The 27,675-nt window shown below is 39.9% G+C and overlaps 1 protein-coding gene across 5 annotated transcripts in view; it reads left to right on the top strand.

The window, feature by feature from the left end:
• Positions 1-780: 780 nt before the first annotated feature.
• The window catches only part of LOC103472075 (growth factor receptor-bound protein 10-like), a 58,082-nt gene continuing 31,187 nt past the window's right edge, over positions 781-27,675 (top strand). The window contains exons 1-5 of one of the 5 annotated variants that reach the window (XM_008421453.2): positions 781-889; positions 6,121-6,225; positions 13,350-13,443; positions 20,470-20,725; positions 22,144-22,267. In XM_008421453.2, coding sequence (XP_008419675.1) covers positions 6,175-6,225; positions 13,350-13,443; positions 20,470-20,725; positions 22,144-22,267 — 525 coding nt within the window. In that variant the 5' untranslated portion in view covers positions 781-889; positions 6,121-6,174. Of the gene's footprint in view, positions 890-2,970; positions 3,330-6,120; positions 6,226-13,349; positions 13,444-20,469; positions 20,726-22,143; positions 22,268-27,675 lie in introns of those variants that run through there. The other 4 variants (XM_008421452.3, XM_081612278.1, XM_008421454.3 and 1 more) reach the window with 4 other exon arrangements.

Here is a 27,675-nt window from a genome sequence, read left to right as displayed (position 1 = left end):
CTTTTTTAAAAAAAAATTTCTTTAATGTTTTAACTTTACTTTTTAATTTCTTTTTATTTCTCCTTCTCACTGTTTACGTTTTAATGATGTAAAGCCCCCTGGAAAACGTCGCAGTTAAACGACGTTTAGCTAAAGTTCTATGGGGTTTAGAGTCCCAGTTGACTGCGATCAACTAAAAACCTATAGGTTGGAGTCCTTGTCAAACGGCGTTTTTGACTAAAGTCCCAGAGGGTTAGAATCCCAGTTAAACTATGTTTAACTGAAGTCCTAAAAGGGGTGCAGGTTTGAATGTTTTTATCTTTTTAAAAAAAATCTCTTTCTCTTTCTCACTGTTTATTCAATGTCACATGCTGTTTCTATTTTAATTATGTAAAGCACTTTGAAATGCCTTGCTGCTGAAATGTGCTATACAAATAAAATTTGATTGATTGATTGATGATACCACAAAACAGGAGGTGGAGGGTGGAGCAGAACACTGGGAGGGAATAGCGTGGCGGTCCAGAGTTTTATTCAACCTTCATTCAACAGAACAGAGCCAGCCTCAGGTCCTCACAAAAAATAAAACACACACAGAAGAAGGAAACAGCTCAACTTTAGTAAATAACTGATCTGGTATGCAGGGGCGGATCTAGCGGGGTGGCAGTTGCCACCCCAAACGAGAGCCTTGCCACCCCTGTTGCCACCCCAGCTAGCGACAATGAATTCAATAAACAGTTATGGCAAATCGGACATTAAGGGCATGAAACTCTTTTTTCCCCGACAACATTGAATGCAACACAATGTAATCTGACACCTACTGCTAAGTAGCGGGAAGTGAGAGAGAAGGACAGAGCGCGAGGCAGCATTGATGGATGTATATGTTACTGGACTGGACATTATGTGATTTATCGTAAGTCACACATGCGCCATTTCTGTCCATTGAGTCAGAAATATCGGTGGTCAGGAAAATACTACAATCACGCAAAGAATCAGAACAACGGATGCAATGTTTAGCAGTTAATTCAACCATAGATAATGGTAATAAGGGCTTCAGATTTAACAGGTAAGGAAAACGTTTTAATTTAAAGAAAAGATTGAACAAGTGAGCAGTGGGTCAGTTATACTAGCCTAACTGTTATTAGCCTGCTACTGACTTTGACAACCTTAGCATGTGCTGCGCAGTTCGGTGTGTTTTGGTTCCGTTAGCACTAAAACAGGTCAACTCGCCCACCACGTCATCAGTAGAGCAGCTGTTTAAATCAGCTAATCAACCGCCGCTGTGCTCAGGCGAAAACTTATTAATAATCATAATATAGACATTTAGCCTGACAGCATAATGCAACAGACTGGATGTTCTGTTTTAGTGTTTTTGCTACTTTTTTTGTGTGGGAAATGTTTGTTTTTTAGTGTTGATTCCCCTGATCGGTAATCTCTGCTCTATGTGCTCTTTGAACTGTTGTCTGTCGGTTGCCATGGCAACGGGTCCGCGTAAAGCGACACACAGCGAGAAAAGGCAGAATAAAAGTTGCTGGAGCTATTTTTTCTTTTAAAAAGCTATTTCTTTATCCATTTTAATTTTGTTACTTTATTCTTAAATTTCTATTTTTTGTATTATTTACAGAGTTTATTTGTAGGTTGATAATTGTTGATTTTATTTTTTTGTTTTATTATTTTCTTATTTATTTTCTAAATTTAGACAGGAAGTAATGTGGGTCAGTCCACATAGATAAGTGCAGGGGCCTGGTGAAGGACCAGCAGGCATTTGGGTTTGGGGCCGATGGTTTTTAAGAGTGGTAGCATGAGAACAAATGAAAGTTTAATCTCTGTAATTGTTTGGTGAAAGAGGAAAATAAATCACCAAGAACAATCAATAAGTTTGGACATTGAACCTTGTTTTGCCTGTGTCAAGAATCATGACCCCAGTGCCTTAGTAGAGGCTTGGTGGAACTTTTATTGGATGTTTGGCTTTGCGAACAGTCAGAAGTTGTTCTGTTCGGTTCTTCACCTGTTTATCAGCTTTATTCTACCTTTATTGTGGCGCACTGCAGCTGCTGCAATTCATAAAACAAGCGACAAAAACTGAGCTAATCCCCTGTGTTCTCAAAACATGGTGATATTTATAACAGTTGTCATACGGCTCCTACAGCATATTTACAATAAAACGATTGACCAATATAAGTAGATATTTGCCCTTTCTTGTATCTTGACAGAACTAACAGAAACTAAACTGTTTATAGATTTATATCATGGAGAATTGATCAAACATCAGTTTTCTAATCTTTATTTTAAGTCGTATTTAATAGATATATCGAATAACAAATGATGGCGCTATATTTTTGTGACAGATTTCTCCTTGTCCTGTATTGGGATAAAATGGTTTTCTGGACACAATGCATGTCAATTAGCAGGAGTATGAAAGATGTGAAAAGAATTAACTATACTACATTAAGAAATTGTATTTAAGCCTCGGTGCTACATGAAGCTCATTTTGAAACAATGCAAGTTAAAAACAATATTTTGTATTGTTTTTAATATGGAATATTAAAAACTATATATATATATATATATATATATATATATATATATATATATATATATATATATATATATATATATATATATATAGGGGTGGCATATATATATATATATATATATATGCCACCCCTGAAAAAGTCCCTGCCACCCTCTTGCCACCCCATAAATATTTTTTCTAGATCCGCCCCTGCTGGTATGTAACCACATTAATTGAAATGCAAAAATAAATCATCTTACATACTTCTTTAAATTAAATGTTCTCATTTCAACATGAAGTCATAAAAAAAAAATCACAATATGTTGAATGTTTTGTCACTCAGAGGGGGTGTGTCAAAACGTAGACGAGTGACGTCGGAACATAACCCACTGACCAGCAGCGTGTGAGATAAGTTAGATTTTGCAGTGCAGCTCAGCTCCGGGGCGGAGCTGAGAGAGAGAGAGAAAGAGAGAGAGGAGGTTTCACCCCGACGTGCGCGCGCGAGTGCGTGATAGGGGCGAGACCATGGAGAGTCAGCTGGTCGAAGCACGGGGAGGGAGCGTGGAGTGGGCTGGACGTGTGTATGTTGTCGTGCGCGTGCGCGTGTATGAGCAAGAGAAAGCGTGAGCTTGTGTATGTGTGGTTTGAACGTGCGCGAGGACAGCGCTTCGGGGGACAAGGTGAACACGGCGGCGGACAGAGGTTTTTTTTTGGGGGGGGGTGGGAAACAATTCGTGCCGAGATTCAGACGAGGAAAGTTGAAGCGTTTCACCGGTCGCTGATACGTCGTGCGTCCTGGACACGAGCTTGTTGTACTGCGTGCTGTCCTTTCATAACCGTAAGCACTTTGTGTATTTGTTTAGGAACTAATTTAGGAGCGCATATGCTTAAAGTCAGAGGCAACCCTTCTTCTCGGTCATGTAGGAACGTGCAGTGGAGCTATAGACGAGCTTACTGACGGCTTGTAGTGTCAGAAATTACTTTATAGTTTTTGTCATGCTAAAAACACACACTCTTCTGGGGTGTCCTTTAAGTTTATTAGCTTTGTTAATTTAGTATTTTTGAATGATAAAAAGCATGAGACGTCCTACAGGTTACCTGTGTGAGCACAAACGTTTGGCATTATTGGAAAGAGTTTGCTCTCTTTAAATCTCTCCCAATGTTGTGTCAGTATCAGTAAGTGATGCAATGATTATTTCGTTCACAAAAGTGCTTCCCAAACTAATGCCAGCCATTTACCTAAAGCAGCAGCAGCAGCAGCAGCATTTCTAGAAGCTACTCCCATGCAGGACTAGCTAACTGTGTCATTTCTCTTAGCACCTAGTAAAATATTTTTGTATGCTGCTGGTGCATAAGGAACACCACATGTAGGGACCATCATTCTTAGTGTGATTTTTGGCAGAGATACACCCCAGTCTGAGTGTGGATAAAAACTCCAGCAAGTGTGGCATTATTAAGTTGCTTCATAGTCCATTAAATCTCTAGGTGTCCCTGTATTGCTAGTAAAGCTGAATTATTCCCTTTCTCTGCAGGAGGAGCCACAAATGTCACTAAATGTCAAGCACTTGCAGCTTTGGCTTAGCTTTCAGGCTTATTAGGCTTGCACATACAATCAGCAGGGCTTGCCCTTTTGGCCAGCAGTTTGATTGGTGTGAGCAGCCTGATCCTGTAGAGGAAAAACCTACGAGACTCAAAACTGGACATAAGTAAAAAGGAAGGATGGGGTAGAAGGGGTGCACGCAATTATCAGGAGTGGAGAAAGTGTCTTTTTCGAAGTGTGTCCAACTGTGCACACACATTTGGACACGCATTCTCAGTCAGCGAGAGCGACCTAAAGATAGCCGAGCCCCTGTGGAAACAGTAATTAGTGGGGTGAAAGGAGAAGGCGGAGGCGGAGTTGCTGGTGGAAGACTTATTGTTTGAATCATCTGATATGTGTTGTATAATGACCTGACATGTACAACAGAGGAGCACAGAGAGGGAAAGCATAGGGAAATCAGCCGGAGAGTTGCAAAGTTTAGCATGCATGTGTAGATTATGTTTGCTGAACTTTGTTGAAGTATGCATGTGGTTCTGGTTTCAGTAACAACAACAAGAGCTCCTAAATGTGATCACAGCTTCTTGTGAACCAGGCGGATTGTGAGGTTCTGCAGGTAGTTGAGTGGATTTTCATGGTGATTAGGGCTTTCTAGCAGGGATTCTGAAACTAATAAGTGGGCATTAGGCCGGTATGAGATTCCCAGGTTGTGATAATCCTGATTGTTACATTTAATCAGAAATGCTTAGGTAAAAATGTATGCCATAATTAAATTACTTTTATTTAAAAGAGAAACACAAAAAATACTCGTAGATGTATGCAAAACCACAAAATATACACCAGCTAAATTTAGAAACAGTTTTCACAAGCTGGATAAGTTTCTAATGTTTGGCTTTTGCAGGTTGACATGGGTAAAGCAACCATATTATGGGCTCAACACATGGGGGGTGACGAAAGACAAATGTTTTTCGCCACTTGGGACGAACCCAACTGACAGGATGTGTTGGCAACAACAAAAGTTGAACATATTTCAACTTTCTTGGAACTGGAGCTCAAAATTTCACATGCCCATCGCTTGGCTAGAGGAGGGCAAATGGTTGTCGCCCCATCACGCAGGTTTCACAGGAAATGAGCGACTGCACTTCCTGTGTTTCAATCCTGCTATCTGGTGAAGCTGGCCTTCAGTCGGTAGTCGTAGCTTTTAAATGGTGTTACCTCGGGAAAAGGGATGCATTCGTTTCCAGATCGCTAATGCCCATGTTTTTGTAAGCAGTTTGTACTTATAAGCATAGAAAAAGTGAAGAAGTATCCTTTCAGCTAGCTGACCTGCAGTCCGTTAGTAAAGACCTTGGAAGAGCATCTCTGTGGTACTTGGAGCCATAAATCCTACAAAACACTCCAGACCCATTCCAGGACTTTCTCTTGAATCTCATTATCAACTTTAAAACAACATGACGGAAAATGTTTGTGGCTTTGAAAATGAAACATTTTAAGCTATGGCAGTGGTTAAACAAACATTTAATGCTGACCATGTGAGAGTCCACTTAAACACACATCAGTTCACGTCTTGTAGTGGCAGAATATAAGAAACTATCTGACTGCTTTTCCAAGTGGCTTCTTAAAAACTCCCCTCTCTACAGGCTGCAGGTGGTGAGTGGTCATGAGTTGTTAACTTGGAGAAGGTTTCTTATTTATTCATAAGCCCTTGGGCTTTGTTTGAGGACTGACTGGTGTGTGTGTGTGCGTGCGCGCGTGTGTGTGTGCGCGCGCGTTTGTGTTGAACACAATGGTTGTGTTTACACAGGAATCACTGTGTATGTGCACGTCAATGCATTCACAAGCCGTGCATACATGCAGGCTTTTCTTCTTTTTCCTTTAGGTTAAAGATGAGTGTTGGGTTTTCGAAACTGGATACCAGTTTTACAAAGTTGCTATCACAATACCCGCATGGGCTGCAGTTTTAGAAAGGCCTTTGACATCTGTCTTTCTGGATTTTTTTTTTTTTTTTCCCCCCTTTTCCCTCTAATCATTATCCTGTCAGTTTAGCCTCGGTTCGTCTCATTTATTCGCTGTGCTCCTCCTCCATGTGCAGGGTGCTTGCTGAGACCAGAGGGTTCCCTGCGAGAGGGAGCACAAGGCAAACATCATGGCTTTAGCAGGATGCCCTGACTACTTTTTACGTCACTCAAACTACCAGGTAAATATTTTCTGAGCTTTGTGCTTGTTTGCATGTCAGTGGAACACAGCGTGTGAATTAATGAAGTAATGAAGTAGTGTGGCTCTAAAATTCAGGTTCCTTTAAATAGCACTGTGAGCGCCAACCTGGATTGATTGAGAACTATCTGATAAAAGCTCTATAATGTGGCTACAGCATCATTTATATAAACTTAACCTACTCAAATTACTTGTACCAGCAAGGTGGTGCTCTGATTTCACTGATGTTTTGTAGGTAATCATGCATTAATGCTCAAGGTCTTAGATTTTCTTTTGTTTCTTTGTCGAGTGTTTTTTTTTTTTTTTTTTTTGCTTTTTTTGCTGTTGAACATGGCTAACTATAAGTTAAATGTACTAGTTACAAGAGTAACTTTCAAAAAAATAAGATGCACCAATTATCAGAATTGTCCAACTTTTGTCATGAACTAATTGATGGCCTCCAGTGCCACTTTTCTTATTAATTATATTTATCAGACCTAGAAACTATATGGTCTCTAAATGAACTACCGTACTGCAAACTCCATTTTTTACTTAAGTACAATAAAAATCTAAATAAATGTAAGTGCCATAAGAATAGAGAAGAGAGAAAAAGATGAAGAGGACAAAAGAAAATGCCCTAGAAGTCTGCTTCTACACCTGCAGAAAGAGAGAAAAAACAGAACTTGAAACAACATATGCATGTAAAACAACAATGAACGTTGTTATACAACGTTGGAACGTTCACTTTTGTAACGTCCTTTAACCAAGTAGCATCTGAAATAATGACCTGTTGGGATTCCCCCCCCCCCCATTTTTATATTTTAGGAAGCTATAAAAGTATCTCCACAACAATGTTCGAAGAATCACCTTTGCAAAGGCTGCCAATAAGCCCCAATGTTATTTGTGGTGGCACAATAATTCTGGTAAAAACATCGTAAAGACTGACACTTTGATATTTTAGAACAATCTAAAAAGTCAATAAAGCTCCTGCGTCTGCACGAGCAAAAGAGTAAACATGGCAGACAGAACAAGCTAACATTGCTGGGGCTCCAACTTACTACAGTTACGATAGACAGTCCAGCAGATGGACGGTCCAATACAATATAGTGGATGCAGACTTAAGCTTGGATCAGAATCGGTACCAACTTAGGCTACTAACTAGATAATCACCAAAGATGACAAAATTACTAGAAACAGAAATTCAACTGAGGTTTGCATCAACCAGATCCTTGTTTACAATGTAAACAAAATAAATAAAATTTCCAATTAATTGTACAAGTTAATCCAGGTGAGATTATTAGTCTGTTAATTGGCTAGCATGTGGAATATTTTTATTTATTTAAAGAAAGCAGCTGTTTATTTGTACGTGTCTTGGAGAAACCTGTTTTCAGATCTGTTTTCAGACTGAAGTGTTTGTGGGTGTGCAGCACTAATTTTCACTTCAAAGTTTGTTTTTTGAGCTTAGTTGGTCTTCAGCAGCCCTTGAAGCAGAATTAAAAAAAAAAGAACAAACAAAACATAGGAATGTAGTCTGATCTTCTAATCTGGATATGAAACATTTGTCAAAGCTGATCTAGAATTACTAGCTTGTTCTAACATTAATTAATGAGTGGTCTGTTGTATAAAGCCTTTTTAAAAGTGGGTTGAATAAAAATAAATAAATTAGAGTCTTAAGACAGACTTAGATTTATCTCCCCATAAAGTGGGCCTTATATTTCAGAGCTACAGTTTCCCCAATTATTTAATGGCACAGCTTTAAATCCTGAGAAATTGTTCAACAAATTCACAGACAAGACTCAACCTGCACACCCATAAAAAGGTTTTTGGGACCAATATCAAACACTAAATGGGCTGATATTTTTTGAAGTAATAGGTTTTTTATTGCTTGAAAATACAAAGACTCTCTATAGCAGACTCTGTAGTATAAAATACCAGTTTACTCTTTAATAACGTTTCCATAACAAATTAAAAGAACAATGTTGGGTATTATTTAGAAAAATAAGAAACATGTATTTCTACTGCTGTTTAAGCAATGTAGCATTTATTATTACAGAAGTAGGGATGTTTAAGTGCATGTTGTACAGAATACAGTACCTTTTTGTTCTGCTCTTTATTGTGCTGTTTGTTTAATTAGTTGGGCTCTCTGCTCAAGTAGAGTCAGTAATCAGCTGTTCAACCGAAATGTTCTGTGGTTCCCACATTAAGTCTGTGTACTGTTTTCACAACCTGAAATATTTTCCAAGCTATTGACTATGACTCTTGTAAGCAATGGTGTAAGCTCAGTTTTAGCCAGCTGACAGCAGTGTTCAGAGCGGCAACTCTTACTTTACGCTTCACACGACCAGATAAAGCTCTGATCACTGACACTTTCTCTGGCATAATCCTTAAATGGCCAGTAAGCCACAGGAACTTTTTTTTCCTTTTTTTTTTTTTTTTTATTAAAATTTTTATTGAGGAACAACATTAAAAGTATGCATCTCATTTGTTCACAAAAGGTGGTACAGTCTTATACAATCTTCTTTTCAGTTTGTTATATTGATCGATATAGCATACCCCCTTAGGTGATTATCCCGGCTCCAGTTTTAAATGTTCCATTTTCCTTTATTCCTCCTCCACCCCAATTCCACACAGGAGAGTGGGGAATAAAGAGTTTGAGCAAGTTCGTATCACATCAGAATAACTTTTCAGAACCGTAAAACAAATAGTCAAAACCGAACAGAGTAGCTAAGGAACAATGGGTGTCACTTCACTTTCATTAGTATCAGATCTGGTGTTCATGAAAGTCCACCACGGGGTCCAACACCTTTTGAATCCGTCTTGTTCCAGTTTTAATGCAAATGTCAGTTCTTCCATCTTGCAAATGTCTTGGATAATGTTTACCCAGTCTTCTAGTGTGGGCGTTTTGTCAGTCATCCATTTCCAAGTGATTGCTTTTTTACCAGCACTTAGCATTATGTTGAACATGTATGTTTTATAGAATCCCTTTACACAGTTTGGTCGTTTGCCCAGGATCATAGTCTCAAAGTTTGGAGCAAAATTGGCCCCAATAACAGTCTCCATACTTTGTTTGATTATCTTCCAGTAAGAAAATAGCTTGGGACAGCTCCAAAAGATATGAAAATGTCCAGCTTGTTTCGACCCACATAACCTCCAGCATGTTTTATCTGAATCTCTGCACCTCTGAGCTGGTGTTTTGAAGAAGCATGTAACAGTCTTCCAAGCACATTCCCTATATATTAGTGATGATGTACATTTCCAACAGTTATTCAAAATGTCTATCCAGTCATCAATGTGAATTTGGTGGTTCCCTTCTTTTTCCCATTTCTCTTTAATATCACAGGCACTTTTTAAAACCTTAATTTACCTTGACACCAGTGACACTGTTGGAATAGGTTTAAAGGCCCCAGCATTCAAACTTCAGAAATTGACCCTTATTGACATAGACGCATAAAGAAAATTGTCATTTTGTTCGCAGAGATATCCGCCTGCCAAACTTGACACTAGACCGAGGTCGAACTGTTCAACAGAGCTGAGTGATTGGTCAGGAGTTTGACCAATCACATCAATGTTGATATCTACCTTCAACTAGTCTGCTTGAAAATTTAGCCCACTATCGGTTTTTTTTGTCTGCAGGAGACACAAATACTTTGTCTCCTTTTGAGGAACGTTGACCTGACACAGTGAGGAATTACGTACATTTGTATGATTCTAAGTACTATGTACTAAGTAACTACTGTTGTAATATGATTGGCAAATGGTTAACTCCTGGATGGAAATTGCAATGTCTAGACTGTGATTTTTCTGATGTACACAGAAGCGGGAGTGGTGTGTCCTAGGTGGTCTGTGCCATTGTACGAAAGGTGTGTGCAAATTCCCGCAACTGCCATCATCTGTTTGGATACGGATAACGTATGTGGGAGCCGTAACAGTTAAGTTATGGATTGCATAAAAGGACAGCCTCTTGATTATAGTTCTGCAAACCTCTCTTGGGGTCTCCATGTGTGCAATAGCAAGACCTCTTGCCTCGAGGTTGGGGTCTCTCAGTCTGGTTCGCTGAAATATGGCATCTCTGCAACACAACAGACCCACTTCCAGTGTCCAACTCCTTGCAGAATGAGCCCTTTGTTTCTCCGCTTGGGGTTTCTCCTCTCCAACTCTCCAGTAACCTAAGGAATTTGGTTGAACAGGATTTGGGTGCTCTATAAATAGAACTGCTAAACAAACACCATTAACAAGCTGCGGACTTTGTTTTGTGACAGGCTTTTGGGATTGACGTTGTGACGTCTCGCTGCGACTCAGAGGGGAATGAAGGAGGTGACGTAACGTCAGCCGCCTTGTTCCTCCGGGTGGAGGTACAAACGTGGAGCCTCCTGCTAGCCCAAACCGTGGGACTGCAGAGCTCCTGTTGAGCTGACATTAAGTTGGATTGGTTCTCTTTAGCTTCCAGGAAAGAGTCTTTGCTCCAGTAAGACCGCAGTGAATAGTGAATTGAGTCTCCACAGAAAACATTCCTCCATTCTACATCTAGTGCAGGGGGAAAAAAAGCAGATTTAAGTTGTTAAACAGAAAGAAGCTGGCTATAACGTCGCTGTGTGTTCTTCTGTGAAGTTTGCCAATTGAGATGAGACTGCATGTTCTCCCTCCAGCCCCCCCGTGGAGTTTTTCTCTGGGTGTAGTTTGTATAGATAAGGAGCAAATGAGCCGTTCCTGTGTGAACTTACATAATGCTATACATAACGCCGAGAATGTTTGGGAATCTGGGCACTGCTCCACTCCCGTCTCCTGTGAGTGTGAGTGTGCGCGCGCGTGTGTGTGTGTCTCGGTGAGAGCTTTGGAGCAGTGCCAGAGATGCATCAGATTGAGTCGGCTATAAATCTTTTTCTTTTTTCTCTCTCTTTGCAAATTCATCTTTTTGTCGGTAAGTTTACATTTGCAAATGTGTATTTTTTCACGTTACACACCAAAACATTTTGACTTGCAGCTTCATTGAGTCGTGGCTTTACTTGTTCAGGAAAGAAAGAGGAAAGGCTGAGCAATTTAAGATTAATTTCAGTATTTTCAAAGTATGAACAAGTATGAAAAATGTTTCTCTTTTCAGACTTTATTCTTTATCCCATCTGTTCAAATGTTGTATTCTTTCTCATGTCTTTTCTACTCTTTTTTTCCACTCTTCCCTTATTATCTTCTTTTTTCTGTTTTCTGTCTTTTTTCCGTGTACTGTCTTTACTGATGTCTGTGTTCAGTGTGTCTACCCTCATTTTTCTTCCTTTGTTTCTTACCACTGCTCAGTTTTGGGGGTAGTTTTCTAAGAAACTCGTTTCTTGTGGAGTCTGATATAATTTTTTTAACATTCTTAAAGGAACACAAGCCTAACATGTTATTAGCGGGTGAAATAGTGGGGCATGCTGCTTGAGTTGGTCACTTATCAGACATGCCACTTGTGGCGCGTGGCTTTTTTTTTTACACAGCTGGAAACATTTCCAAACATCCAAGTGTGTAGTTTTTGTAAGAAAAAAGTTCAGAAGCTCTCATTAGTTATGCACCATGGATGAAATTTTATCGATGAAAAATAATAACTTCTTAAACACAAGTACTAGCGACTGCTTTTACTATCAGCTTTGCTAATCATGTTCAATGTTTCCCAGTAGAAATATACTGATTGGTAATGACTACAAATGGACCCTGTATGTTGCAATAAATCCTGTCGAAAAAACAAGTTGAATTTGTTAAAGCACCAAGTTTCATTTTATATTTAATTTAATTTTAAAATACTTTTGAAATCCCAAAGGGAAATTCAATGTTGATCAAATTACAACATTGAGGCTTCTCCACAATGTTCATAATTTCTCTGTTTCTTCAGTTTCACCACTACAATGAGTGTGGCTGTAGTAAAAAAAAAAAAAAAAAAAAAAAAAAAAAAAATATATATATATATATATATATATATATAAAAGTAAATGAACTTAAAAGGAACATAAAATACTCTTATTAAAAGATCATTTTGTAATTGTCATGTACTGCTGATTATGTATCTGAACATAAAACCTTTTCAGTGCTGTTTCATTGGGTCCTTAAAGCCGCAGCATCAGTCAAAGGGCATCCGAGTTCATTGTGAAAGTTAATGGGAAATGAGGCCATTATAATCGACTCTTTTACAGCAAGAGCGCTTCAAGTTAAGGGGTCTTTTTAGCAGCAGTTAACTGTGCTGCTACTGATAACTCCTACTGGACCCAGAATGCTGTTCTTCCTCAAACCCAACACAGTCCACACAGTCACTGCCTTGTGCCCTGGAGGAGGCAGGCTGGTGCAGGACTGGGCAGTACTATCAAGATATACCTGTAGAGGTATGTTTAAAAAAAAAAAAAAAAACATTTTCATATTTTGTGATAATTACTAAAGATACTGCTATACGTTTAAAGTATTAATTGTGCACATTTGCTTGCTGCAGCTGGTTTTCAGTGGGAGTTCAGAGGAGCTGCTGTACCTCAGCCCTAGCTAAAGTCCGCAGTCAGACCACAGGCCCAGCAGCCAAGCTGTCTTCCTTGGAAAGCTTTTGGCTGCTGCTTCTCAGAGTTATAAATCTAGCTTCTGGCATTTATGGATGTTTTCGAAGCACAGAGGGGAGATGCGAGCCGGTGTGTATGTGTGTGCACGCACAACAGGACTCCTGGCCACGAGCAGTTCCTGGAAGCAACGCTTCCGCGTTCTTCCTTTTCCTGGAAAAGGGAAGATTTTCAAATTTGGCTTTTGGGCCTTTGTTTCTCTCCGACAGTTTTCTCGCCTCGAGGCTGTTTCGGATTAGCCGGTGTGCTAAGGAACGTGATGTTGTGTCCCCAGATGTGTGACAGTGCTGTGGATGTTCTGTTTGTTTTTGTCTTATGTTGATGAAACCTGAACTCTGCAGGATGTGCTTCATGTTTGTATTGGACAGAGGTGGCAGTGACAGCAGGAGGTCAGCAGGGTCATGGGGTTAGCATGAACATATGGCTTGACATTACTGGAGAGCAGAGCCCCTCAACCATTTGAACTCGTGGTTTTTCATCCTTCAGGAAAACCTCCGGCATTCTAAGAGTGTGGTTTGACTATGTTCACTTTTAAATTAAAGATTTAAATTTTTTTTGGGGGCAGGAAAGGATGGAGCGCACTTCCTCCCGCCGGCCTGAGGAGCTGATCGTTTCCGGTTTTCAGCGCACAGCCAGTCAAGCTTCGCCACATCACCATGGTAACGCCCCTCTCTCCTCCACATCTGTTTCTGTAGCAGGCCATTTAACAAATTTTTTGACATTTGATGTGAAAACTGATTGAAACACAACTAATTGGGCGTAATGTACTGATTTGGTTCAATATGCTTATGAATGTAGGACATACTTACATCCTGTATTGTGCTAATTCACGAGCTAGTTCAAAGTTCAGATAGCACAAATTTCTAATTCACATCTTCCAAATTTCAAGCTTAAAAATGAGTACATTTACATTAATTTATTAATTTCCCTATACAAGAAAATCTATTCCACTAACCTAAATTTTGACAAATGACATTATCTTTTAATTAGCTTAATTAGGCATCACTGGGAAGCTTTTATAATCATAATTTAAAAAAGTTATTCTGGCAAAGTTGAGCTCCAGACTGGTCTAAGTTACAACACACACTTGAAAATGTACGCATTATAGAACATTTAAGTGAGTAACACAAAAACAGATCTGAGTCCAATCATCAGTCAAAATGGTTGCATTCATGTTTCACTGTTGAGAATGTTTAATATTTACTTAGATTTAGTAAATAAGATGATCTGTTTCAAATGTAGCTGACTTAGGAGCTGATTTCATGCATCAAGAGGAGAATATTTAAGAAAGTTACTTCTGTCACTTTCAAAGTACAATAAGGTTTATGCCCCTCTTCATGCACAATGGTCACAAAGTCATTAGGTTGGCACTAAACAAATATGCAACAGTGTGACCACATGGTGCATACATAGCATACAAATCAGTTTTTTTGCTTACTTTGAAATGAAATGCATACATTTTTCTTTGTGTAAGAGAGCTAACTTTCTGATAAACCTGCCCATTTTAGTGCTATTTTAGCACAACATGGATTACCAGTTCAATAATAAACACTTAAATCTAACTAGATTGGGTAAAATACTGTACAGTTACATATAAAGTATGCCAACAGGCAGATTTATTAGGAAAAGTTACGTTCCAGCTTTTGTGGTCACAATACAAAACAAATGGTTCTAATTTCCCACATATGTGTTTAGTGTGAGGTAAGTGTACTGCATTGATAAGGGCTGGAAAATATCCTCATATTAAAATTTCTGTTGTGGAAACTATTTCTCCAATGGTTTAGCGTTCTGAAGCTAATTTAAAACCGAAGAGAGGATGACTCACTCACACAGATGCAGATGCACAAAGGCAACCCAATAAATAGTTACTGTTTTGCAGAAAACATGATTATAAATCTTTCTTTTAGTATTATTTATTTTTATTGAGCCATGCAGTAAAGAAGTTTGAAAGGCAAAATATTCCTCTGTCACGTTGCTCCATTGTCCTACAGCTTTTGTTCTGCCCATTTTTCACACATCATCTCCTCTTTTGATTGCTGTCTTCATGGAGCCGAACAGATGATGGCCTACTTAACGCTCTCTGACTTCCTAGAAGTCCCTCTCTCTAATTGCCCAACTTTTACACCATCTAGGAAACTGTCTCCCTTCATCAGTTCATGCTCTGCTCACCATATGGAGACGTTTACACCCCTTTCTCTCACAACGCCTCCTCTTACACACACAACCTCATCGTAAATCATAATTATGAGGAATCGTGATAATGCAAACTACATAAATCAGTCTAATAAAATTAAGTCATGGCAATGCAGGTTTAGGCTTGTTTGGCAGGGGAGAGGATTAAGGAAGGTAAAGCAGATCCTTACTCCAACAGGCAGACACATGAGATGATTCATATTTATTTAGCTCCTTGCTTGTTCAAGAAAACTTAAATATTGTGAAAAAAACAAAGCATATCGGAGCATTACATTTCTAATCTTAATGCTTAAATATCTGCAATATGATTTTTATTCTTTGAGGCAGCAATATTTTAATCTTTGATTTTTTTTTACATCTTGGACCTGAGGTAAAATTATGTCTTTTTAATCCCAGTAAGTTACAGCTGATGGCATCTGTCCTTGTTTTAGGTTTACAGTATAGAGCACCCATCAGACTTCCTCAGACAATTTCTTGTCTCTGTTTTTTGTAAAACTCTGATCTGCTATTACAGGTTTTAGTCACTTATAATTAAAATTACATAAAGTATAAAAATTTTTGGGCCTTTCTGCTTTGAGAGGACGTTGACTATTCACACAGTACTAGAATCAGAGCAGATACTGTACTGGATTTGAGAAAGCAGTCCATTTAAAACAGGGTTTCATGAATTTGGAACAAGTGCAATAGGAAAGGGACTTGATGTTTCATACTTAAACGACCTCGATCCTATCTCAGATTAAACTGAGCTACTTTACTGTTGTGTATTTGACTTCTCTTATGCCCTGAAGTCAATTTGTTCCTTCGCCAGTTCAACAAAACATCCCAAAGATGGCTGGGAATTGAGCAGGGACTGGAGAGCTCAGTTAAAATCGAACTCCCATGGTGCCAGGTAACGCTTTCGCACATAAACATGTTTATGAATTAAACATTTTCAACACTACTCTTCATGTAGTGTTAAATACGTCTCTGGATAACATATATTTCTTCAAATATAGTCTGTGTGTGCACATAGAGGGTCAACAGTATCAAACTAAAAAAGTTAAGGAACAGATAGATCAGAAAGATCTTGCATTGCTGGTACCTATGAGAATTAGAGTAGCTTCATAAATTGATCATCAAATGTTACTTATTGATGTACATCTTCCTGTTCAAACCCTGATTTATCCACTCTAAAAGCATGTTAACTACGTATCTGTAAGGGTTAAAACCTGTCTAAAATAGAAAAAAAAAAGATATCTTTATTTGGACAAAAAAAAACTTTGTTTTCTATTTAAAAACTGTATCTTGTGGACTTAAACACTGCACAGCAGCCATGAATGATTGAAAACAAGTGGAAGTCTCCTCAATAAAGTTTTGCACATTACTGAACGGGCTTGAGTGAAAAGGCTCGAGTCAAAGTCACTCGGATGAAGTTACGTTTTGGCTTTGCACAACTCAGACACTTTACATCAGCCTCACTAATGGATTGGTTTATATTTAGATCGGCTCAGGTTGCGTGCCCTTCGTTTATAATAGCCCCATCTGTCTTCCTGATAACCTGACAACATGCTTTATTGGCAGCGAAGCCAAAATGCACCACCTGCAACACAAACGCTACAGATGTGTTTTGTTAATAGATGAGTTAAGTATTTTAAGTAAGCAAAACAAATAAGATTCACGGAAATTCTAACTACTATCCTTATGCTTCATAATGAAAACGCTCCAGCTTTCCTTGCTGCCCTCTAGACGGTGGTTGGGGATCAATAATTGCTGGTTTTTGTGGGTTCGGGTTAGTGTATTTTGAGATCCTAGAGGAATGGACCATCCACTTTTGCATGGCATGTTTTGTTGTCAGATGCTAACCAGACAGCTGCAGCAAGTCCTTCACATTCCAGGTCAAAGTAAATGGACAAGAAGGAGAATATTTCTATATGTCCTCTGGGCCCCCTGTGCAAAGCCAACAGTGGAGTTGGCCAAGCCAGCCGCAGGAGGAGGGAGAGGAATGCCAATGAAACCATCATTATCCTCCTAAAGCTACACAAGTCTGCTTTTTTTATTATTATTATTTAAGACTCTGGTAGGCTAAATGATAAAGCGCCATTGCAAAAGTGAAAAGACAGTTTAAAACCCTTGAAACCTGGAGGCTTGTGCGTGGTGTGGGATCTCCATATTAGCGGACATAAAATATTGATTTAAGGGTTTGTTCCCATGTTTTGCCAAGACGCAGATGAATTACACTTTTAAAACATGCCCACGAAAATCTCAGCTCGCCAGCGGCAGCTGCTTATTTTTCAATTAAGTCCAGCAAAAGCGATCCTGGACAGGAGTGAACGCTTGCTGCTCCAAAAAGGCCCCGGTTGATAAAAATCTTCCAGTATTTTCCATGGACTAAAATTACCCTAATCGTGGCTCATTGCTGCAGGTTGATAGCTAAGACAGGCATTTACAATCCAGATGTTTTTCCTCTGCAGCTGACTTGAGTGTTTTTATTCTTGGAACTTACTCCATAATATTGAATCCATCGAATATGTTGGTGCCAATTAAAGTTTTTGATGGATGGACTGAATATTCATCCCATTAGTGGCTACAAAGCATGATATTTAAAATCCCTTTATTTATATCTTGTCACACTTTTATGCATTTCATCCATCCATTTTCTTTACGCCCTTGTCCCTTAGTGGGGTCGGGAGGTGCTGATGCCTATCTCCAGCTAACGTTCTGGGCGAGAGGCGGGGTTCACCCTGGACAGGTCGCCAGTCTGTCGCAGGGCAACACAGAGACACACAGGACAAACAACCACGTGCACACATACACACTCACACCTAGGGGCAATTTGGAGAGGCCAATTAACCTGACAGTCATGTTTTTGGACTGTGGGAGGAAACCCACGCATGCACATGCAAACTCTATGCAGAAAGACAGGGGCCGGGAATCGAACCCAGAACCTTCTTGCTGCAAGGCAACAGCTCTACCAACTGCGCCACTGTGCAGCCCATCATAGACAATAACTATCCGTTTAGTTCCACTTGATTGACACAATGCGCTTTATTTCAGAAATGGTAAATTGAAGATAAAAAAACCTCCAGCCAAATTTTTCACTACATCTGTGGTATTTAAACTGTGTTTTTTGCTGCATTTCAGTCAGAGCCAGGAGTTGCATCACACCCAAGTTGAGCACACGCTAGCTGCAAGTTGGGAAATATTGGGATTTGGTATTTGATTTGGTGCTGCCATCTGTATCGAACAAGCAGCTAGCAGTACATTTTACCCATTTAATTTGATCAAAAACAAAAGGAACTCATGCATAGATAAATATTTCATAGCTCCATGTTTGAAGCAGATCTAAATATTGATTGAAGTACTTGGTATTGGTAACTTTCACTACTTTTTGTATGCATGGCAGCCATGTTGATCGTTTTAAAAACCCCTAGCTGATCGGCCAACTCCAAATTTCCCAGTCAGAATTCTAACTTCAAAAGACGTTTTTATTGTTTTCTCACTGGGAACTGGAAACCCAAACAGAGAAACCACAGTTGGCTGCCCTGACATATGTGACATCATAAGAAACCATGTGATGGCGGCTTTACGTCATTGGTGCTGTAGATTTATTTAACGCAACACTTGCTTTCCCAGAGCCATGCTGCTGACATTACTTTTGGGACTAGAAAGATTTGCGTTTTGGTTTCAAACTTTTGATTAAAAGGGATAGCTTTTTGTAATCATTGCATAACTTCTGATTATAAAAAGCAATAAAATGGCAACAGTTGATGTGGAAAAATCGATCTAATCTAAACTCAAATGGTAAAGCTTGAGTGAGCTTTACATAAGAAGCGCGTTGGTCGTTTTCTGCTCTCCGGTTTTAGCCCCCCTTGTCTTCTGGCCCCTCACACACCCATCTCCTGCCCCACTCATGAACCTGAACATCACTTGACCCTGTGTCCCAGACTGTGCTTTTTTTGTGTGCTGGACTGTTGGGCCATGCCTCTTTGTGATCCAAACATGAGCGGCAACTCCTGTTTTTTTTGGAACAGCAGATTCCCTTCTGCTCTTTGTGTTCGCCATGTGTCTAAAGCACAGCACAGTGTTTTCTTTAAAAAAAAAAAGAAACTTGTATAATCCAAAGCACGTGTTGGTGTGCGCCGCACATTGCACGTGGTGTCCCATCCTTGTTTTGAAGTGTCCATGTGTGTGTGGTGTTTTGCTGCTCTGCTTCATCCTGACCATTTAAGCCACCGTGTGCAATGAGCGGACTAGTTAACGCTCCCAGAGCTCAGTAATTTCTTCCTCCAGGAATGTTTGGAATCCTCCGAGCGGTGTTGGGGTGGGACTCACTTAAGACTGAAGGGCTTTAGACGCATACATATACACAAACACATGCAGAAACACTCTTGAGAGGGAAGTTGTGGACTTTTAAAGAGGGTTTAATGTGAAGTTTTTTTCTTTTCAATGAGGGGAACTGTTTTCTATCCTGCTTTTACACTTTTTCTCTCTCTCTAAGCCTTTCTTTAAATCTTAGAGAAATCTCCTGACATGAGGAATTCACTGATTGTTTTAGAGCAGCTGATAATCTGCACGTTGCTCAACTCTGAGATTCATTGACACTTGGCCTCTCAAATCCCTGGAGGACTTTAGCTAATTAAAAACGGTTCAGTGATGATCCTTCACATTTCATACCGGCTTGGTTTGCACTGTGGCTTCTGGTTAGAACCACCACACTTTGTTAGATATATCAGTCTTTTTAAATGTCTTACTTCATAACGATGAAGTGAACTCGACAAACCTTTTAGGTAATCCAGGTAGGTGTAAAATCCAACTTTGGGTGTTTTTACACCTGAGACTTGGTTGGATTGGGGACCAAAATTGCAACATTTGTTACATTATTAGTTTGTGCGGTTCACACCGCGTTACATGATCAAAACCCTTTGAAAAACCTGTTCACCTCCTCGCCTGTGGCGGCGCTGCAATAAGAACCACAAAAGAAGACGACACAAAAATCTGAGGAAAACACACAGCATTACAAAAATGCACTTTAAAAAAATGGTGGAAGAAGAAGATGTAATGCTAGACAACACAATGTTAGATAACCTATATTTCTACTACATGAACCAGAAAGTTCAATTGGTAAACATGGCAAAAACCATGGCTAGGGTGTATTATTTTTGGATCGTTCATGTTTATTATTGGCCACCATAAGTTGAGCTGACCAGTAATTATAAAATAGCCATCGCTCAGGGTAACAAGGTGCAACATTGCAGTTTCATACTAGTTCAAGTGCACTTCTGCCTTTTCCCTTGGAAAAACTTTTGCTTGTGATAAACATGGGGTGATTTTTGTTAAAATATATCTTTACCGTGGGTAGGTAAGGAACCCTTTTGGCCTGTTATAAGTTACCTTGGTTAATCTCTTAATGAGGAATATGATAGAGTGGAGGGGTACAACTGTGTTGAGTACTGCCTCTCACTTCTTTCTTGCGCTCTTCTCTCTCTCTTCCCACAACCCAACTGCCTCCACAGATGACGACGTGGACCTGGAGCAGCTGGTGAATGACATGAACTCCTCTGTGGAGAGCGTGCTGTCCACGCAGGCAGAGACGACGCTCCTCCTAAACAACGGTCACATGCACACGTCTCACCACCAGCATCACCACCACCACGCTGCCCATCTGGGACACGGCCAGGTCCACCGCCGCCACACCCCGCCCCTGCGGCCCTCGCCCCCCTCCAGGGAAGGACTGAAGCACTCTCAGCCCATGCACATCCAGGCTGTCAGGTAAACTCACCAAGCCTCTGGCTCTGTGTGGAACTGACCACTTTACATACAATTAGAGGAGAGCTGGCAGCTTCCAGAAATGATCTCCTTTCCTCTCCGTAGCTACATTGGTACATTAAAGGTCAAATCCAGCTGTAAATTTAGATGAAGGGGATTTACTGCAGAAAAAAAATACACAGAATTTATTTTATGCTTAATCAGGTACAGAGTTCAGTTTTGTTCCTTTCCTGACGTCAAATAAAAAAAAATAAACATGTAAACCAGAAATTCTATGAAATCTGAACATGCAGTAAGTTTTTTACCCATTACATTTTGTCACTTTATAACCACAAACTTCAGTGCATTTCATTGCCTTTTTACGTGATGGAGCAGCACAAAGTTGTGCATAATTGTGAGCTGGAAGAAAATTATAAATGGTTTTTAAAATTTATTAGCTTGCATCTGCAAATCCAGCAGCAAGTATTTTGTATCTACCAGCTTTGCTTATCCAGCGACTTTGTTTGCTTAAGTTCATTCAGGAGGAATGGAAAGTGTCTGTGAACATCCAGTTTCCATGTAATTTTTTCAACATATTTTAAGTGGAATTTAGTACTTATTATTGTTATTATTCCTTTGTAGCTTTGGCTGTGTGTTTTGGGTCACTGTCCTCCTACAAGATGAAACTCTGCTTCAATCAAGTCTTTTTCACGCTCTAGCCGTGTTTTTTTATCTTGTATTTTTCTTCTAATCACTTCTTACAAGCGTCCTTGACCTTGTTAAATCAAACCATCCCATTCCATGATGCCTCCACCACCGTGTTTCACCGTGACGATGGTGTGTTCGAGCTGAGGTGGTGTTGGCTTCATGCTTGTTTGCTAAAGTTTAGTCTTTTTTTCATCTGTTTGCTGTATCCTCTACATTACATGGCCTGTGGCTAAATGCAAGGTGGACTTCTTGTAGTTTCTTTCAGTAGGAGCTTGCTTTTCTTGCGTAAAGGCTTAATTTGTGGACTTAACCGGGTCTGCAGCTTTCTCATGATGCTGTATGTTTTTTGACAAACATCCGTCACCAAATATCTCTATTTATGCTAATATTAAACTACACAAATGGAGTCAATTCTGTGCTAATTTTGAGACTTCTGGTGGGTTTTAGTTGTACTGAAACTTATTTAGGCATGTTGATGTACAAAAGGGTGAGCAGAAATTACACACCACATTTTTCAGATTTGTATTTGAAACTGGGGGTACTTTTCCTACTTTCCTAGTTTGTTTTTTCTCCATCACATTAAAATACACGGAGGTTTGTGTTTTGTACTTTTAATGTGCCGATAATTTCTGTTCTCACATTCTAGTTGAGCATTCAGTGTTCAGGCTTTTATTTTTTGTAGTTATGTGTTCATTCTGGGGCAACGACATAAATGTATTTGTCTCCCTCTGCAGGTGCCTAAAGGAAGAGCAGCACCTGCGTCCCGCCTCCCTGCCCGCCATCCCCAACCCTTTCCCAGAGCTGTGCAGCCCAGGAGGATCCCCCATTCTCAGCCCAATTCAGACCTCCGACAGCCATGCAAGTACTCCTTCACCTTAATCACATCCTTTATTTTCCTTACATTAAAAACATCAAATCACAAACCAGGGAGAGGAAAAACATATTAGAAGTCTTAGTTATTTCCCTCCCTATTGGCTTCTTATCATATTGATTGATCAGAGCCAGGGCAGAGAGTTTGTGTGGTCGTAAATCTAGAAGCATTCAGAAATCAGCTGAGTGGCCCAATAGTCTCAGGTCAAAGACTTTGGCTTCGCACTACGCTTTTCTTCCCTGACACCACATCTGACCCTGGGTTATCTGACCCTGCGTGTGTGTGTGTGGGCGTGCATGTGTGTGTACTCCTGTGGCGTCATCACTATCAATCATGCACGCACAAACACAGACGTGTTTCGCTGGGGTTGAAGGTGAACCGTGTCTCCAGGATGCCGCAGACGGAGTGCAGACTTCCGTTGCTTAGCCAATGACCCGAATGGGAACGTCTTCGAGTCGGATCTCCCTGAACCTCCTGAATCCGTCTGCCGGATTTGACAGGACACACTCATTTCCGCAGTTCACAGGCTTTTACGCTGGCTGTGTGTGTGTGTGTGTGTGTGTGTGTGTGTGTGTGTGTGTGTGTGTGTGTGTGTGTGTGTGTGTGTGTGTGTGTGTGTGTGTGTGTGTGTGTGTGTGTGTGTGTGTGTGCGTGTGTGTGCGCGCGTGTGTGTGTCACAGTCTTGCCCTTCCTGCCCTCCTGTTCGGCCTGCTGTTCCAGGAATGTTCCATCCGTCTCAAAGATGTTTTCAGGATGCCCACCCTGAACAACAACTTATTTTAGGTGGCCACTCATTTATTCCTAACAAACCTACCCAGATGTGCTATAACAGATACGTGATAAGAAAAAGCATTATTTTAGCATTTTGTTGACATCATCTCACAAGGTCTGGAGTCACAAAGCAAGTCTGCATTTCGCACAATGAATCCTTTGTGTGCATGTGAGGTTGATGGCGAACTAAATGTTGCCTCATGTCTTTTCCACATTATCTTCATTATGTCCACATTTTGTCCATTTAACTATTATCCCATGTGTCCAAACAGACAAGCATTTTCCATTAGATGTGTATTTAACCATTTAGCTAACTGCAGCATACTTTTATATCCATTTTTATGTAACACAACTGAGTTAGCACAGACTGTATAGTACTGAACTCTGCTTGCATTGCAAATACACAAAATCTTACCAAGTAGTTTTTGTTTAATTTCCAGGGAAAATATCTCGGTACACTTGAAATGAGACAAAACTAACTTATAAGTAACTCATCAGCAAGATACGGGAGCTCGTTTTAAGTCAGCAATTCCGTAATATTGATGAAAGAGTAGTAGTTGGCTTGGCAGATTATTTAATTTATAATAAGACATTTTCCACTTGTGATAAGTGAAATAATCTGCTAATAGAGCTAGCACGTTTTCATCAAAATAGCTGGCTGAAAAGTTATGTTAGTTTTGTCTTATTTAAAGCGTACTAAAATATTTACATTAGAAGCTGGGCAACAACCACTTGGTAAAAGTTTGTGTTTTTGCATTGTGATGACAGAAAAGTAGGAAAGTAGTGGCATTTTTTATCTTTAGCAGAACAGTACTGAAAACATTACTAAAAAGTGGGAGTTCAACTGATAAATGCATCACATTTGGACCTGGAATGTTGCTTATTTAAGGAAACGTCTCTCCCACCACGTTAGTTAACAGTGATTGATTAAAATGGTTATGTGGATTGCTATGGGACGCAGATTCCTTCATAAAATAAATGGAGCCTGAGTGAAGCATCCAGAAGGAACGGTCCAGTTGGGACACAATTTGGTCTGCAGGCTGACTAACAATAAGTTTGTAAATGTTTCCATTTGCATGGAGTAGATCTGCCTGGTGCGACACGTCACAGGGCTTGAGCACCTGACAGACGGTCAGAACTAGACGGACCTCGTACTGAGCCAGGCGTGACATCAGTTCCAGTTTTAGCCCATACCAATCATCTTTCCAGATACTGATGCAAACAGTATCTTTATTTTTTTTTGTTTAAATTCAAAATGTTACTACGATGATCGTTGACGATATCAGACAAATCTGATTTTAGGTTCTTTGACACAAGAGGAGCAGAAAATTAAGGGATTACAAGATTATCCCAATTTATTTATGGAATATTAATTTATGACTCAAGCCTAAGAACAAGCATGGAAATAACTATCTGTATTTTCCATGTCTGGAAGAGTATGAAAAAATATCTTTATTTTTAACTCTTGATTCCCTTCCTGGTGTACTTCACCTTGTCCTTCCTTTCTTTTATTCCTCCTCTTTTTCTTCTATTCTTTCATCCTTTACTCCTTCTTTCCTGGAGTCTTCTTTACAATATTGTTCTCTCTTCCTTGTCAATCTTGGTTGTTCCTTCCTTTCTTTTGCTGTCCTACATTTCTTCTTTTTTGTCTTTCTTTGCCTCATCGTTTTCCTCCATTATGTCCTCTCTCTTTCCTCCTCCTTGCCTTCCTTCTTTGTAGTTTGTTTGTGTTGCTTTCTGTCAGGTCTCATACTTGGGCTTTCCTGTTGTAAAAACATTTTTACCTAAATTCACTGTTTGCTTCATATCTAATTAAGAACATAAAGGACTAAACACCGGAAAGTTTCCTGGAAAAATCTGGAATTCAAAAAAATGTTGAATCAAAGGTTTACTAATAGGAAAACGTCAAGCAGAAAAGTTTCAGTTTTGACAAATGTAATGAACCCCAGTTGATGGCGTGCTTGGGGTTCGTTATACAATCATTTCAATCAGCTGTGCTGGAGCAGGGACTCGTCTAAACATAAGGGACGGTGTTGAGGACTCCTGCAGGGATGCACACATTAATTACTGGGACATCTGCACACCACACTTTCAGAAATAAAACAACCAGTCGACTTCACGCTAACCCAACACACGACTTGTCAGTTTCTGCTAATGCTGAAACTACTTGGCCACAAGCTACAATCTGTGTAAACTACACGTCTCAAATGATGAAACACTAAGGAGCAAATAGGTTTTCAACTTTTCAGAAGCAAAAGTAGCTCACACACACACACACACACTGCTTCTTTAATGTCTCTGCCTCTGGACTTATTTTCACAGGTCGTTCTGTGAGTTCCTGTCACGCGATCTGGCAGCTCCTTCTGCTGCACTGGTGGTCAGTACAGATCAGAACGGTTATGGGACAAACCAGGCTAAAGCTCTCTTGTTAAAATAAAAACGGTTTGTTGGACTTAATTCTGTATATATACTTGTAAAACTGAGTGTAAGCTTGCTAAGGGTGGCTTACTTAACACTAATAATTCTGATGATTGCTCTGGATTTGAGGAACAAACATCTTCATGTGCCGTGTAGACTTTAAGGATGATGTTTATTTCATAACGTACTGCATGTCTTGACATGGTGTGTTTACTTTTTATAGGATAATGCGCAAAATGAGCATTGACTCATCTTGAGCTGATAAAACCGTCACTAATCAAATCAGTATTATGTAAAATTGAAAATTCTTATGTTATTCCGTCATCAAAAACATGCCTAGAGTGTTGCCTTGATTCCATCCTGCATGTTTGAGAAATTGTTTAATCTCTATGGCAACCAATCTCCATGGAAAGGGGAGCTGAGCGAACACCTTGTGGCACACCTCCTTGGGGTTGCAGTTTCCGAGCTTCCGCCTCACAGAGCAGCCCTCAACCATGACTCCCCCACTCGGCTCCTTCAGACTAGCCAGCTGCAATTAACAAACACGTGGAGGAACTCATTATACAAGTTACTTCTCAGTGCTACATTTGTAAAAACATTACTAAAGGGTTAATAAAGGAACGATGTTGTGACGGTGTCCTGAAGGCGGACGTTTCAGAAAAAGCAAGAGTTTAGAGACAGAGGCCCAATTTCAAGGCTTTATATTTGGAATTAAAATTTCTTTTACGTCATATTTGATATGTAAATTTTTATATCAACTGAAGGTAACTGTTACTTTATTGTGCTACAAAATGGCGCTATGTGCCTGAAAAATACGTAATACTGCCCCTTTAAATGCTGCATAACGGGTTGACTCTGACATGTCCCGTTGCTGTAGTGATGCGGTGCTCGGTTGCGTTAAATGTAAGTGAACAGCTGGCATACAGAACCTGTGTAGGTGTTATCAGAACATATAAATATAAATATATGCAGGTCTGTAAATGATGCATGCCTTGGAGCAGGAGGAGCATATGAATGCAGACGAGTCACACATATGTGCCGTGGGACGATCAGCTGACGGTTCTCTGGTGTTTTTCTCCTCAGGCTGTCGCTGTGAATATTGTTCTGAAGATCCGCTAACAGGCTGACATTATGTCTCCGTCAGAAGTCCTAAATTGACTTTGGTCGGGGCTTCGGAGCCGTTTCTCATGGTTAATAATTCTAAAGGCTGTTTCCCATGCAGCCTGTGCCAGCCTTGCAACATTCATTTGAGCCATGTTTTCCCCCGCCTTTCACAGGGATTTGGTCAGGTCCCATCTGTCATCGTTGAGCAAATGCGTTTGTTTTGGCACCGTGGCTGTAACGCAACTCGAGCCTTTATTTGTGGCCAGAGACAGTATAATCAACATCAGGGTCAGCGGGTTGGACCCAGCAGTTAAATATACGCTCAGTCGCAAGCAGATGATTTGGATGAATGCCATGTGGATCAGCAGGCCTCCCTGCTCTCCTCTGAAGTAGCTTTGAGCAAGACACTGAACTTGATCCAGGTTCTGGTTTACTGCTCCTCAGCTGACCCTGACCTCTGACCTCCTTAGGGATGGATGCTCTTGGATGGGTCTTCTGTCCATTATTTGCTCTGCGGTTTGATTTTTAGATAATTGCTGCTTGTAAAGTCAGACAAAGGTTAGAGGAAAGGTGTCTATAACCCTTGAGCTTTTTCACATGTTGTCACATCATCACTAATAACTTTAATGGATTCTGTTAGGATTTCAGGTGATAGACCAACTCAAAGCAGAGTGTTGTTGTGAAGTTTAGTAGTTATTAGCAGTCATTTTTCTCAAGTAATTATAAAATGTATCTCTTTTTACTCTAACCCTTAAATAAAACAAAAAAAGAGACTGGTGCAAACATTTTCCTTTTTAAGTCACTTGGAGCCCATCTCTAGATGCCAAACACATAATCTCAATGTTTTCAGATTTTTTTTTGACTCCTGAGTGGTTGGTTAGTCCTGATACTGCGTTGGACGAATCCATCAAATATTTAGCAAAGGAGAAAGAAAAGAAAATGTATTGAGTCCGGCCTCAAAACACATGCACAGGACTTTAAGTGGTCAGAGCTCAGAAACTATTAAATTTAACTTTATTGTCTGGAATTTTCTGAGCTATTTTTAAAAGGCACAGCTAATGCTGCAGGTTGGTAACAACAAACCAACCAGAGGGATGTAGAG

This window comes from Poecilia reticulata, chromosome 11, assembly GCF_904066995.2.
Source record: "Poecilia reticulata chromosome 11, P_reticulata-male-v2, whole genome shotgun sequence".
In the NCBI taxonomy this organism is placed as follows: Eukaryota; Metazoa; Chordata; class Actinopteri; order Cyprinodontiformes; family Poeciliidae; genus Poecilia; species Poecilia reticulata.
The sequence above is the reverse complement of the archived record's forward strand: the minus strand, read 5'-3'. Positions and strand labels throughout refer to the sequence as shown.